The 16,060-nt window shown below is 43.0% G+C and overlaps 1 protein-coding gene across 1 annotated transcript in view; it reads right to left on the minus strand.

Annotated features, from left to right (window-relative positions):
* The window catches only part of LOC124035764 (polypeptide N-acetylgalactosaminyltransferase 18-like), a 96,687-nt gene extending 95,162 nt beyond the window's left edge, over positions 1-1,525 (minus strand). Inside the window, exon 1 of the mRNA XM_046349428.1 lies at positions 917-1,525. Coding sequence (XP_046205384.1) covers positions 917-1,154 — 238 coding nt within the window. The 5' untranslated portion in view covers positions 1,155-1,525. The remainder of the gene's footprint in view (positions 1-916) is intronic.
* Positions 1,526-16,060: the final 14,535 nt, after the last annotated feature.

The following is a 16,060-nucleotide window of genomic DNA, read 5'->3' on the forward strand; positions in this document are numbered from 1 at the left end:
GTAGCAATTGAGCTTGTGAGATAATATTATAAAGAACAGTGTAACAAAAATGATGTCTGTGGAAATTCACTCGCTGCAAGTTCAACAGTATCTCCAACGCTATGTCCGGGGAAAACAGACCAACCTCTGTTTGGGTACAGTATATACTGTGTGTGACATATTACATTGATATAACATCCTTCCAAATGTAGTCCCAGTACATTTGACATTGAGTTGTAAAGCTCAAAATAGATGACATTGTAGCAGATACGTACAGTACACTGGGCTAGTTTTCACATTCACAGTCTACACTACAGTCTTTATGAGACTTATTGGCCTAACAGAAAAACAAACTTCAATAGTTTCACAAAAGGCAGTCATAATACACCTGATGAGCAGATGCAAAACAAAAAATGAACAATTATGCCAAAATGTATATGTATGAAAAATAAGGTTTTCAGCTTCAGCATGTGAGAGACAGCACACAATGAGGTTGAGTATAACTTCAGCTACACATTGACTATATGTATATTTCATGCTGTGGGAGAAGCCATTAAGTTCACCAACACTGCTCCAGTTATAATACATAGACTACTAGGAATTTTGCCTCCAGAGAGAATAATAAATGGCTTTTTCAATGATCTCATTGTCCCTTTCCCTTTCCCTTTCTGTCACATGGTCCAGACAGGCAGACCACTCAAAGTAAGGAGATGACAAATGTTGGTCACATTATTCAAAAAGGAAAATGTTAGGGTCATCATATGTTATAAAATCAACAATGTCATTATTTGCTGAGTTTGGAGATATAGGCTCATTCACATAGGTCGATATCATTAATGCATCGCAAACCATCCATTCAATGCAATTAAACCTATGCAACTCAGAATCTATCAAACGGTAAGTAAAGGATACTTGCTCCGTGTAGTGGTTACTTTACCTTGTATGTGCTGGTTGACCACATTCTCAAGTCGATCAAGTCGTTCTATGATCCGTAGGGTTTCCCCCTTCTTGTCGCCTTCTAACTTTTTCTCTGGGACAGGCATTGGGACTTTGATGTATACATTCGCGATATAATTAGTGACCCATCCAACATAGAGCAGACACACGATGTTGGTCATGCCACTCAAGATCACGCACGTAGACACCAAAGTTTTGGTTCTCCTGGTGCAAGCCATCCCGACATCCCTCCATACAGCCAACGAAATGCAATACACCAGAGGACAAGTGCGACTGTCGCCCACCAAAATCCTAGAATGTGCTATGCGCGTCACTTGAGAGCAACCTGGATAAATTACAACTCCACAACGATGCAATTCGTTCTGCAAATGCGGGCAACCAGCGCCTCCGGATCCAATAACCGCACTCTGCCTTCACGCGCAGAAGGCTATGATTTAATCCAAATAGGTAGGTCAAAAATGGAGAGAAAAAAATCTCAGTCGTTGGAAAGTAAAGGTGATTGTCTTGGTGACGAACGTTCCCTATTTCGCTTCATTTGCAAGTCCACACCAGTCGCGATTTCAACGATAGACAGAAGGCGTGTGGAACATGCGTTTAACCGCTGTCCAATGAGAAACAATAGTAAAATTGTGTAATAGGCTACTGTGCATTCACTTCCACAATTATCCATTTAGATTGGGGGGGGGGGTATTGTGAAGGTTTTCATTGCGCTAATGATTAATAGATAGTAATTACTAATTTCACGATGTTCCTATTTTGATATAAAGGTAGGCTACTGTACAGTCCAAGAAGTCATACAGTGACTGAAGTTTGACTTTACTGTTTTCCAATCAAGGAATAGATTAAACCTAGGCTACAATTTACATTGTAAAATGTGACATTTAAATTCTTGTCAAATACTTATTTCTTGTCACATGCATTATTGTCATCTGCAACCTGTCACATACTAACAGTAGGCCTAGTAAACATATCCTAGAGATGACAGCATATTAAATATTGTCACCTTTACAGACAATCAGACTGATTGGCTTGGAGAAAACACTCAGTTGGTATGTCATGTGTTGTTCTTGTGACAAAATCATCCCCATATCGCTTAAGGTAATTGTTGACACCTAATCCTTTTTTGTATCCAAATAAATTAATGACCAATTTTTTTTAATAGCGCCTCTCTGCAAATTGAACGTTCAACTTTGTTTCCAATGGATGTGGCACTGAGTAAGAGCGTGAGAGATCACTTGCAATACTTTATCAAGCCACAAGATAGAGACACTGGGACCTAAATGGTAAGGTGTATTATAAGTGTTTGTGCACACTACTTCATCAGTTCGACAGGAAAGGTTCATGTTAGAAAATGAACATGTTTATCTCATAACAGTGTCCTGCTTGTTGCTTGTAGATTAAGCCTATTCTCTCTCCAAAGGGGGGAACACTGGACAACCCAATTACTACATTTCCATTGATCATCACAGTTACGCTATGTGAGGACACAGTGGAGTAGACAAACAGACGACCAAACAAAACAATAAGGTGCTGAAACACATTTTCATCCTCATCATCATTATTATTATAATCAGTCACTTAGAATACACATTTTCCCTGCATGCACAACAACATATTTCATTGCACAATGGCACAGAAATCTATCTTTGCTGTGTGCATTTAGGTGTCCCTGAGTGAGAAGCCTACTTGAAACAGGCTACAACTGTTAGAGTGGGGACCATGGTGAAAGCATTTGGCCCAGTTCTTCCTTCAATGGTCTTAGAACCAACCCCATCATGCACAGTGGCTCCTTCTGGAGGGAACCCAGTGTGCCCAGTTGCTCCTGCTGTGTGCATCAGACAGGGCCTTGATCCCTCTCCCCCTGTATTCCTCTGGAACATGAAAGCATGAGAGAAATGTCACCCCTCAGCCCTATAAACGATTTCACCCCTGCAGGCCTGAAAACGACAATAAACACTGACACATCTCAGCAGCCGTTCAATGGGGGGCATCATGGAAGATGGATATGCAATATTATATTGTAAAGTTGAGAAGGCTATTGATCTCTGATGCCAGCGTGAGTTCAGTTGCACATTGAGACGTTGGTTTTATGCCTCATAGGAATGCAAATGTACTGGTGGAAAGGCATTATTTCCTCCCCTCTAATGAGTGATTCAGCGCTTGAATAATATGGCGTCATTATTTTGTAAGTTAATGGATTTACAGTAAAGCAAAGATAACATATTCAGCACCACAGCGATTCATTGATGCATGGTTTTGCATTGTCTTCTTCTATCGACAGTGCATTCGCAAAATATTCAGACCCCTTGACTTTTTCCACATTATGCTACGTTACAGCCTTATTCTAAAAAGGATTCAATAAAAATAAATCTACACACAGTACCTCATAATGACAAAGCGAAACAGGTTTTTAGACAAGTTTGCTAATTTATTACAAATAAAAAACAGAAATACCTTATTTACATACTGTAAAGTATTCAGACCCTTTGCTATGAGACTTGAAATTGATCTCAGGCACTTCCTGTTTCCATTGATCATCCTTGAGATGTTTCTACAACTTGATTGGAGTATAACTGTGGTAAATTTAACTGTTTGGACATGATTTGGAAAGGCACACACCTGTCTATACAAGGTCCCACAGTTGACAGTGCATGTCAGAGGAAAAAACAAGCCATGAAGTCGAAGGAATTGTGCTAGAGCTCCGAGACAGTATTGTGTCGAGGCACAGATCTGCGGAAGTGTACCAAAACATTTCTGCAGAATTGAATGTTCCCAAGAACACAGTGGCCTCCATCATCCTTAAATGGAAGAAGTTTGGAATCACCAAGACTCTCCCTAGAGCTGGCCGCCCCACCAAACTGAGCAATCGGGAGAGAAGGGACTTGGTCAGGGAGGAGACCAAGAACCTGATGGTCACTCTAAAAGAGCTCCAGAGTTCCTCTGTGGAGATGGGAGAACCTTCCAGAAGGACAACCATCTCTGCAGCACTCTACCAATCAGGCCTGTATGGAAGAGTGGCCAGGCGGAAGCAACTCCTCAGTAAAAGGCACATGACAACCTGTTTGGAGTTTGCCAAAAGGGACCTAAAGGACTCTCAGACCATGAGAAACAATATTATCTGGTCTGATGAAACCAAGATTGAATGAACTCTTTGACCTGAATGTCAAGCGTCACGTCTGGAGGAAATCTGACACCATCCCCACGGTGAAGCATGGTGGTGGCAGCATCATGCTGTGGGGATGTTTTTCAGCAGCAGGGACTGCGATACAAGTCAGTATCGAGGGAAAGAACAGAGCAAAGTACAGAGAGATCCTTGATGAAAACCTGCTCAGGACCTCAGACTAGGGGCAAAGGTTCACCTTCCAACAGGCCAACGACCCTAAGCACACAGCCAAGACAATGCAGGAGTGGCTTCGGGACAAGTCTCTGAATGTCCTTGAGTGGCCCAGCCAGAGCCTGGACTTGAACCCGATTGAACATCTCTGGAGAGACCTGAAAATAGCTGTGCAGAGATGCTCCCCATCCAACCTGACAGAGCTTGAGAGGATCTACAGAGATCAATGGGAGAAACTCTCCAAATACAGGTGTGCCAAGCTTGTGGCGTCATTGTAACGGTTTTCTTTAGGTGAAATAGAGGCGGACCAAAACGCAGCGTGGTGGTTATTCATGTTTTTTAATAAAGACACTAGACATGAATAAACTAACAAAAACAATAAACGTGGAAAACCAAAAACAGCCCTATCTGGTGCAAAACACAGAGACAGGAACAATCACCCACAAACACACAGTGAAACCCAGGCTACATAAGTATGATTCTCAATCAGAGACAATGACACCTGCCTCTGATTGAGAACCATACTAGGCCGAAACATAGAAATCCCAAATCATAGAAAATCAAACATAGACTGCCCACCCAACTCACGCCCTGACCATACTAAATAAATACAAAACAAAGGAAATAAAGGTCAGAACGTGACAGTCATACCCAAGAAGACTCAAGAAGACTCAAGGCTGTAACCTATGTGTCAACAAAGTACTGAGTAAAGGGTCTGAATAGTTATGTAAATGTCATATTTCAGGTTTTTATTTGTAATACATTTGCAAAAATCTCTAGAAATCTGTTTTGCCATTATAGGCTATTGCGTGTAGATTGATGAGGGGGAAAACAATTGAATCAATTTTAGAACAATGCTGTAACGTAACAAAATGTGGAAAAAGTCAAGTGGTCTGAGTACTTTCAGAATGCACTGTAGATCCAACCTTTATGCACGGTATGTGACATTGGTCAGAGGTGAAAGGCTAATAAAGGTAAATGTTGGGGGCGCTGCACCTCTTCCGTCACATCCCTTCATTCGTCATCCTCCACCCCAACAATGCATCCTCCTTCCTGAATTACATGCTCTGCTGTACACTAATTGCCTTTCTGGGCCTCCCTTTTGTTGTGATGCCGTTAATGGATCTCAAATCGTCTAGTCGTATGAAACTTGAATTTTGAAAATTGTTATTTGCGTCTGCCCAGAGTGCAGACCCTTTGTGAATGGCTTCAGTGCCAGTATTGTAAGTGCCAAGCACACTGCAGCTGTGGGAGAGAGTGGAGACTCAATTAAGGGGCACAGCAGAAAGCCAGTCTTGTTCCACAGAACCTAGTCAGAGTGGCGAGGGTTTTGTAAAAATCTCAGTCCAAAGCACCATGCTGTAATTCTCATATCTGCTGGAATATAATGTTCATGGTGCAGTGGGGCCAATGGATTTTCTGTTTGTGTGCCAGTTGGAACAAAACGTTCCCAAATCCCATTCTGATTCGCTCTTCATGCTGACTGCTTTTAGAGATGAGAGACATCTGTGTAATGCCTCAAGTGTTCCTCTGATACCAGCAGCTTCCAACAGCCTTTTTCCTGTCGCCAATCAAGAGGAACTAATTTATACCTTTTTACAGGTCAGCCCACTCTATATATTGTATTCATAAATCCCACTGGCCCCATGGTCCTCTTGTGAGGTTTGTTGCAGTGTGACCAGAACATGACTTTTGTGTAGCTCCCTATTTCTAAAGCACCGTGTTTCTAAGCCTCCTCTCCCTCAGGGTTGGGCATAAATGGCAGTATCAAAGTCTGGTATCAGCATTCGACCTAAAATTACATTTCTCAATATGATCTGAAGGAGAGCTAGAGGGTCATTTGCACTCAGTGTCTTAGTCATCACAAGCACCAGTCAAAGACAGCAGCAGGGCCAGACTCACAATAGATGTGATGAAAGAGAGGCAGGGAATGTTGCCCCAGCAGGCCAGTTGTGTTTTCAACACCGGATTAAAGGCGGATAATTATGACAGGTCTTTGCCCCTGACAGACATCTGCACTGCTTAAGGAGTTTGACCAAACATATTTATGTCACAGCAGGGAGGTGGCGGGTGCCCTCTCAACCTTCGCTGTGGGACACTCACAGTCCCTGCCTCTTCAGAACAGAATGAATTACTGGCCGCCTGTGTGGCTGGCCTCGATTACAAACTTGATTAGAGAGAGGATGCCACAAGTATAGAGCACCAAGCAGCCTCAGCATCTCTGGGAATTAAAAAGCTTTAACAATTGCATTGATGGGAAATTTGTAAGGATCAGTAGGGGAAGACATTATGCAAACACAATTAGAAGATGTAATACCATCTGCTTACCATTTGATATCAAATGTATTCCTTTATAATCGCATTAGAATCACATTTGAACATAGAGGGCATTGTTATTTAAATATATTTGATCATCAAGATGGGATCCATTTATTTTCCATTCCCCCTTCCCTGTGTAAGCCCTGAGGTGGCATGACAAACAACCACTGGTCTCCTATGCTGCTCCATCTCATCAGCTTCACTCTCATGGGAGAATGAGTCAGGCCCTTATACAGTATGATCAGTGTGGTCCATTCCTCCCAGCTAACAGGCATACAGCCCACTGCACATCTGTGATTTACTACAGTGTGGAGTCAGCGGTTTGTAAGGCTACCTGGGTGTGATGTGAAATGGTAGTGCTTATTTTCATCTGGCTCTGCTTATTTACACTTACATCAAAATTAATGTCAACCCCACCACTCCAGCCCAGCCTCCATTCCTTTCATTTAACCTTGCCAAATCTATCAATACTTCAGTATGTGTCTTGGAAGCCTTGGAGTTTTCAGACTGTCCTAAAAAACATTGACTTGGATTTTTCCGGGTCAGTTGAAGTGCTTTTTAACTGAGTTCTAACCCTGCACAGTTCGTCGCATGGTACAGAACTGGCCTTAAGCTCACCTGCTTCGAGGTATGGAATTAGCTTTTTAATCAAAGTGTATAGAAAGCAGATGGCAACTCTCCTTGGGTTTAGACCAGAATATTATTCATATGATATTCTCTGTCTTTAATCACTGATGACAGACATGGCTGACAGATGGCCCTTAGGTTTTGAGGCCATTAAATCATGAGAGTGCTATAGTCTGAATAGTTTTACGCTTATTCCAGCCCATGCTGCTGACACAAATCTACTCCATCCACTTTAACCCACTACATCTAGTCCTGACAGTGCATGCCTGCATTTCCCAACATAGGATTATCTCACATGTTGTGGTCAAAGTATCCTCAAACAATCTCTGTATACAGGTATAATAATGGCTGAGGATGCCAACCATGGAAACCTTGCTTCCACAGTGACAGAGCAGTGTGTTGTCATTAAGTTTGGGGCTCATGCGCCTGTCATCTCACACCTCTGTTTAAATTGTATATATACTGCATTGTCACGCTCTGATCTGTTTCACCTGTCCTTGTGATTGTCTCCACCCACTTCAGGTGTCTTGTATGTTTCCAAGTCAACCAGCGTTTTGCTTTTTGCATTCTCCTTTTTCTAGTCCTCCCGGTTTTGACCCTTGTCTGTTTCTGGACTTTGTACCCGCCTGCCTGACCATTCTCCCTGCCTTGACCATGAGCCTGCCTGCCACTCTGTACCTCCTGGATTCTGATCTGGTTTTGACCTTTTAGCCTGTCCATAACCATTCTCTTACCTACCCCTTTGGATTAATAAACACTGTAAGACTCCAACCATCTGCCTCCTGTGTCTGCATTTGGGTCTCGCCTTGTGCCTTGATACTGTATATTTGTTATAAATAATTTTGACAGTAACCCTCCGTTTTAATTTGCACATGTAGCAAGCAGAGCTATTGTGTTGTCCAATCTACAGTAGGTGAGTCAGACAATATAGTTTTCATGAATCTAATTAGCCTATATCGCAACGGCCCCGGCGGCAAACCGCCTCGGCCTCATCACCTAATTGCCTATCAAGTTTTTAAAAAGTTAGGTGAATCGGATCAGACTCGGATGGAGAATGAGTGAATTGTTCAAGATGGATAAATAATAGTCAAGACCAAGAGGTGCAAAAAATACGCCGCAAAAAAAGCTTTATCTGATCAACCTTGTGCCAAATTGCCACATCAGCAAAGCTACCCCCTTGTCCTCGTTTGACGAAACACCATCGCAGTGGAAGCCAGTAGGCCTAGTTTTGCAGCAACTAGCACTAGCAGCCTCCCAGGCCCGACAGAGACCTGGACTTTGCGGGGGGTCCAGAGAAACTGCCCTAAGCCAGTAGAGACATGGTCCATTAATCAACATACCTTACACTGTATATTTATAGAGTCTGACCTTTACATTACAGAGAGAACAACGATTCACTGTGAATGGATGTAGGAAGTTTTATGTCTATTGTCTAAGGACCAAGGATGCAATCTGAACTATAGCCTACAAACATGGATGTGACTCAGCCCATAGTGCCTCTGGCTTGAAATTAATTTCCTCTCTGCGAAAACTTGCTAGAAAGGAATATTATAAAACTAAAGTCTTGCAAGACACATTATGCAGTGGTGTAAAATACTTAAGTACAAATACTTTAAAGTACTACTTACAGAAAGTCGTTTTTTGGTGTACAGTGCATTCGGAAAGTGTTCATACCCCTTGAATTTTTCCACATTTTGTGACATTACAGACTTATTCTAAATTAATTTCATTGTTTTTTCCCTCCTCATGAATCTACACAAAATACCCAATAATAACAGAGCACAAACAGATCTGTAATTTGTTTTTGCAAAAAAAAAAAAAAACGGAAATATTACATTTACAGAAGTTTTCAGACCCTTTACTCAGTACTTTGTTGAAGCACCTTTGGCGGGATTACAGCCTTGGGTCTTCTTGGGTATGACGCTACAAGCTTGGCACACCAGTATTTGGGGAGTTTCTCCCATTCTTCTCTGCAGATCCTCTCAAGCTCTGTCAGGTTAGATGTTGAGTATCGCTGCACAGCTATTTTCAGGTCTCTCCAGAGATGTCGATAGGGTTCAAGTCCGGGCTCTGACTGGGCCGCTGCCAAAGAGGTTCTGATGGCTCTGGAGCAGGTTTTCATCAAGGATCTCTCTGTACTTTGCTCCGTTCATCTTTCCCTTGATCTTGACCTGTCTCGCAGTCCCTGCCGCTGAAAAACTTTGCCACCACCATGCTTCACTGTAGAGATGGTGCCAGGTGTCCTCCAGACGTGACGCTTTGCATTCAGGCCAAAGAGTTCAATCTTGGTTTCATCAGACCAGAAAATCTTGTTTCTCATCATCTGAGAGTCCTTTAGGTCCCTTTTGGCAAACTCCAAGCGGGCTGTCATGTGCATTTTATGAGGAGTGGCTTCCGTCTGGCCACTCTACCATAAAGACCTGATTGGTGGAGTGCTGAAGAGATGGTTGTCCTTCTGGAAGGTTCTCCTATCTCCACAGAGGAACTCTGGAGCTCTGTCAGAGTGACCATCAGGTTCTTGGTCACCTCCCTGACCAAGGCCCTTCTACTAAACACAAATGCTTCATTTGTAAATGATGTCTGAGTGTTGGAATGTGTCCCTGGCTGTAAATAAATAAAAAATGTTGACGTCTGGTTTGCTTAATATAAGGAATTAGAAATTATTTGTACTTTTACTTTTGATACTTAAGTATATTTTGGCAATTACATTTACTTCAGAGGTGGAGGGAGAGAGAGAGAGAGACAGCTGCATGTGAGCTCTCACATTTTTCAACATGTTCTTTTGCAAAAATATAGATTTTGAGTTAGATCAAATTAATCACTCTGAGACTTTAAGGCTACCCTCGACAGCATAACCTTCACTCCAGATCAAAACTCCAAACCTACAACCTAATTTATGGACAACATTACCTGGAAGGATTAATACACCATCCAACCTAGAACTGAGACAGACCAGACAGACCAGATACAACTTCAATTAGCGCGGAGGTGTGGAGTGAGAGGTGTCGAAGCCTTTGAGGCCAACATATGGCAGGCTACCACACCAAGATCCAGAGGCCTTGAAGCCCCCTCCTGTTCAGAGATCATCCACTGGAGTATTCTACAATAAATCTGCCTCCAGAAATAAAAACTTCTCCCACGTGGGTGTAACACCTTTTCCTGTTGTTTGCTGCACTGCTGCTTGGATTCCACCTGGCGATCTGTTCGTCGTCTGCTCGGGTTGTTCCCCCTGTCTTGTACAGGTACCCCCACCACACTCCCCCCTCTCTACTGAGCTTTCGTTCGCCTCCAGCACACAGGCACTGTTGGGGAGAGTGACTCTGAACTTACAATGGCTATCCCCAAGTCGTTATATATTTTTTTCTTGTGCATTTTGATATTTGCCTCATGACTCCTGCATGCTTTGTTGACTATGAACTTTCATCTTTACCCAAATGTGGGACAGAATATGTTTGTTCCCACACTCGGGATTCCGACTCTCTATTGGTTACACAGACTTTTGCCTCCCATCCTATTCTAACCATCTCTCGCCGGGTTTGTTTTCATGTTACCTGATGAAATTGCTGTACAATATGATCTTGTTGCCATATAATACACATTCAAATGTCATAAATCAACACTGCAGAGCTCTCCCTGTCCTCTGCCGTGCCTTGATTGTATTACTGTTGATGATATCTAGAAATGTGCATGTACACTCTCGTAAAAGCCCGTGTTTTCTGCACGTTAACAATAGAAACTTATTACCGAAAATGGATCAATTGAAAGTGTGGGTTCACAGCTCCAATCCATATGTGTTGGTCATTACTGAGACGTGGTTAAGAAAGAATGTTTTGAATACTGATGTTAACCTTTCTGGTTATAACCTTTTTCAGCAAGACAGAACTTGGGGGAGTGAGAATCTTTAACAAGGATCACCTTCAGTGCTCGGTTGTCTCCACCAAGTCTGTACACAAACAATTTGATTTGCTGGTTTTAAGCATTAAACTTTCAAAAAGCTCTTAGTTGACTGTTGCTGGGTGTTATCGTCCTCCATCAGCCCCAGCCTGTACCCTTTCAGCCCTAACCTCTCTCCTGGCCCCTTACACTAAGTCTGAATTTGTCCTGCTAGGTGACCTAAACTGGGACATGTTTAAACCACCTGACCAAGTCCTAAAGCAATGGAACTTGCTAAATCTTTCTCAGATTATTACCAATCCCACAAAGTACGACTCCAAACACCCAGAAAAGGCTACTCTCCTCAATGTTATCCCCACAAAAAGTCCTGATAGGTATCAGTCTTATGTAATAACCTTAGTGATCACTGTTTTACAGCCTGCGTTCGTAATGGCTGCTCAGTGAAATGACCTGTCCTGATTTGTCATAGACACTTGCTAAAAATAAGCAATGAGCAAGCCTTCCTTCATGGCCTGGCCTCTGTAAATTGGTATAGAATCAGCTTGATCCCCTACGTCTGTCATGCCCTGCCTGACCTTAGAGAGCCTTTTTATGTCTCTATTTGGTTTGGTCAGGGTGTGATTTGGATGGGCATTCTATGTGTTGTATTTTTTTGTATTTGGCCGAGTGTGGTTCCCAATCAGCGGCAGCTGTCTATCGTTGTCTCTGATTGGGATTTATACTTAGGCCGCCTTTTTCCCCACCTATGTTGTGGGATCTTGTCCTTGTATTGTTGCTGTTGAGCCCTGTAAGGCTGTACATTTCATTGGTTCTCTTTTTCTTGTTTCACGGGTTATCATTAAAGAATATGAGTAACCTACCTCACGCTGCATCTTGGTCTCATTCGAACGACGGACGTTGCAATGTCGAAGACGCTTGGACCTTCTTCTTTGATATTTTCAGTAATATATTTTTTTAAACACGCCCCCATGAATAAAATGAGAATTAATAACAGGTTCAGCCCCTGGTGCGTCCGTGATCTTGCAGAGTTACTCCACCTCAAGAATTGCATTTGGCGAAAGGCTTGGCACACGCATGCTCAGGCTGACAGGCTCTCATTCAGGCAAATGAGAAATAAGTTCATTAAAGCTATCCGGAGGGCCAAAGTTAGTTACTCTAAGGAGCAGTTCTCTCTCTGTGGGTCTAAACCCAAGACGTTCTGGAAAATGTCCAAAAAGACCTGGAGAATAAACCCTCCTCCTCACAGCTGCCCATGTCCCTTAAAGTTGATGATGTGGTTGTTACAGACAAAGCACATGGCTGGACTTTTTAATCACCACTTCATTAAGTCAGGATTCCTATTTGACTCAGCCATGCCTCCAACATTTCCTTATCTCCCACCCCTTCTAATGGGACTAGCCCCAATGCTCCTGTCATGTTTTGTCATTGATTATCATGTCTTGTCCCTGTGCTTCCCTTCTATTCGTTTCCCTCTGCTGGTCTTATTAGGTTCTTTCCCTCTTTCTATCCCTCTCTCTCCCCCTCTTTCTATCCCTCTCTCTCCCCCTCCCTCTCTCCCTCTCTCGCTCTCTCTCTCTCTATCGTTCCGTTCCTGCTCCCAGCTGTTCCTCATTCTCCTAACTACCTCATTTACTCTTTCACACCTGTCCCCTATTTTGCCCTCTGATTAGAGTCCCTATTTCTCCCTCTGTTTTCCGCTTCTGTCCTTGTCGGATCCTTGTTTGATGTTTGCTGTTCTGTGTCCTTGTTCCGCCCTGTCGTGTTTTTGCCTTCTTCAGATGCTGCGTGTGAGCAGGTGTCTATGTCAGCTACGGCCTGTGCCTTCCCGAAGCGACCTGCAGTCTGTGGTCGCGTCTCCAGTCGTTCCTCTCTACTGACGAGAGGATTTCAGTTTTCCTGTTTTGTATTTACCTAAGATAATATCCAGGATTATCGTTTTTGTTTAAGACTGGAATAAAGACTCTGTTTCTGTTAAGTCGCTTTTGGGTCCTCATTCACCAGCATAACAGCTCCTCCCTCTTCTTCCCCTGCCCCGCTACAAAGTTTCTCCATGCAGGCGGTCACTGAGTCCGAGGTGCTGAAGGAGCTCCTTAAACTTGACCCCAATAAAACATCTGGTTCAGATGGTTTAGAGCCTTTCTTCTTTAAGGTTGCTGCCCCTATAATCGCCAAGCCTATCTCTGACCATTTGAACCTGTCTCTCCTCTCTGGGGAGGTTCCCATTACTCGGAAGACAGCCACGGTTTGTCCTTTATTTAAAGGGGAGATCAAGCTGATCCTAACTGTTATAGGCCTATTTCTATTTTGCCCTGTTTAACAAAAGGGTTGGAAAAACATGTCAATCCTCAACTGACTGGCTTTCTTGATGTCTATAGTGTTCTCTTGTTTCTGCTCAGGTTATGGATGTGTCACTGCAACCTTAAAGATCCTCAATGTCACCACTGCCTTTGATTCTAAGCAATGTTGTGCTGGTATTTTTATTGACTTGGCCAAAGCTTTTGATACAGTAGACCATTCCATTCTTGTGGGCCGGCTAAGGAGTATTGGTGTCTCTGTATTGGGTCTTTGCCCTGGTTTGCTAACTACCTCTCTTGAAGAGTGCAGTGTATAAAGTCAGAACATCTGCTGTCTCAGCCACTGCCTGTCACCAAGGGTGTACCCCAAGGCTCGATGTCATGCAGGTGAAAGAGGACCCAAACGCGACTTAACAGAAACAGAGTTTCTTAAAGTCCATAAAGTCAGAACATCTGCTGTCTCAGCCACTGCCTGTCACCAAGGGTGTACCCCAAGGCTCGATCCTAGGCCCCACGCTCTTCTCAATTTACATCAACAACATAGCTCAGGCAGTAGGAAGATCTCTCATCCATTTATATGCAGATTATACAGTCTTATACTCAGCTGGCCCCTCCTTGGATTTTGTGTTAAATGCTCTATAACAAAGCTTTCTCAGTGTCCAACAAGCTTTTTCTGCCATTAACCTTGTTCTGAACACCTCCAAAACAAAGTGGTTTGGTAAGAAGAATCACACCTGTGGGGAGAGGGGCATTACTACCTCTGAGGGTTTAGAGCTTGAGGTAGTCACCTCATACAAGTACTTGGGAGTATGGCTAGACAGTACACTGTCCTCTCTCAGCACATTTCAAAGCTGCAGGCTAAAGTTAAATCTAGACTTGGTTTCCTCTATCGTAATCGCTCCTCTTTCAATCCAGCTGCCAAACTAACCCTGATTCAGATGACCATTCTACCCATGCTAGATTTATAGTAATTTATAGATTGGCAGGTAAGGGTGCTCTCGAGTGGCTAGATGTTCTTTACCATTCGAACATCAGATTCGCCACCTATGCTCCTTACAGGACATATCACTGCACGCTATACTCCTCTGTAAACTGGTCATCTCTGTATACCCGTCGCAAGACCCACTGGTTGATGCTTATTTATAAAAACCCTCTTAGGCATCACTCCCCCCTATCTGAGATCTATACTGCATCCATCATCCTCCACATACAACACCCGTTCTGCCAGTCAGCATTTTGTTAAAGGTCCCCAAAGCACACACACCCCTGGGTCGCTCGTCTTTTCAGTTCACTGCAGCTAGCGACTGGAACAAGCTGCAAACAAACACTCAAAATGAACATTTTTATCTTAATCTCTTAATTCAAAGACTCAATCATAGACACACTTACTGACCGTTGTGGCTGCTTTGCGTGATGTATTGTTGTCTCTACATTCTTGCCTTTTGTGCTGTTGTCTGTGCCCAATAATGTTTGTACCCTGTTTTGTGCTGCTACCATGTTGTGCTGCTGCCATGTTGTCCTTCGTCTGAGCCCCAGAGAACACTCATACTCCGTTGTCATGTCAGAAAATGTTCAGTGATGACCAATCTCCATGATCAATAATTTGATGGGATTCATACAGATTCATTATGGGTTATGGCATCCCCTACACTGTGATGGAAGCTCTGGGGTCCCATGAGTCCCTCTAGTAATCAACCGATTGATTCTTAGCTAGGGAATGTGGTGGTTGGGTGATTCGTGGAATAATTCATGGGATTCATGCTTTTAATCCCCTCTCTGCATGCATGAACAATCCACACAGTTTATAGGCCACAGGCACAGATGAAATAAATAACCTCAAGGAGCTTGAGTCATTTTTCTAAATGTCTCCACAATTTGCATATTCATTATTAAGAGTGGACTAGGGTTTTATATGGAGATTTGAAAGATTTGAAATGGATCCTCTCAATAGTAAACACAAACACACAGCTCCACGTTAATGAGCTCACAGCTTATTACAGCGTGCAAAACCTAACGGCAACAGGAAGGAGCCAGGTGCTCTGTGCACCTTCTGTGTGTCTGCAGGGATTACGGCGCTGAGCTTGGCATATATTACTAATTCACTTTATACAGTATCTTCCCTAACACTTTTAAAGAGATCTGTGTAGGGTGTTTAGGGTAGGGTTTTAGCTAAGCAGTTTTATTGGTCTTCATGGTAGGTCTTTGGGGGATGGACTCCAATTTCCTCTTTGGACAGTATAGTGCAGTATGTGTGGTGTATGTGTATTTGTATTTTGGAAGCCTGGCATACTTCTAAACTGATGTTGCAGTGTTTAAAGATATGTTTTTTTAATTCAAAATTCACATGCATGTCATAAGTCTATAATAATAGAGGCAGAGCTCTGAACTTTACGTTATCTTGTTCAAAGCTGTAAATGGACCCAGAGGAGAATGTCTGTTTGTTTTTCATTACTGTCTGTGCCCCATTCTGTTGACCCGTCGGATGGGTGGTCACAGATGAGATTAAGGATGGAACAGGGATATTGCATTTCCTGCCCTTGGCCAGTCTCTTCTGACTTCACTGGCATCAGATAAATTCACAATAAATGAGCCCAGAGAATGGAAGGAAACAGAGGCCTTCAGACTGGAGGAACAGACATTGTAGGTCACCAACGAG

Source organism: Oncorhynchus gorbuscha, linkage group LG05 (genome assembly GCF_021184085.1).
Source record: "Oncorhynchus gorbuscha isolate QuinsamMale2020 ecotype Even-year linkage group LG05, OgorEven_v1.0, whole genome shotgun sequence".
Lineage (NCBI taxonomy): Eukaryota > Metazoa > Chordata > Actinopteri > Salmoniformes > Salmonidae > Oncorhynchus > Oncorhynchus gorbuscha.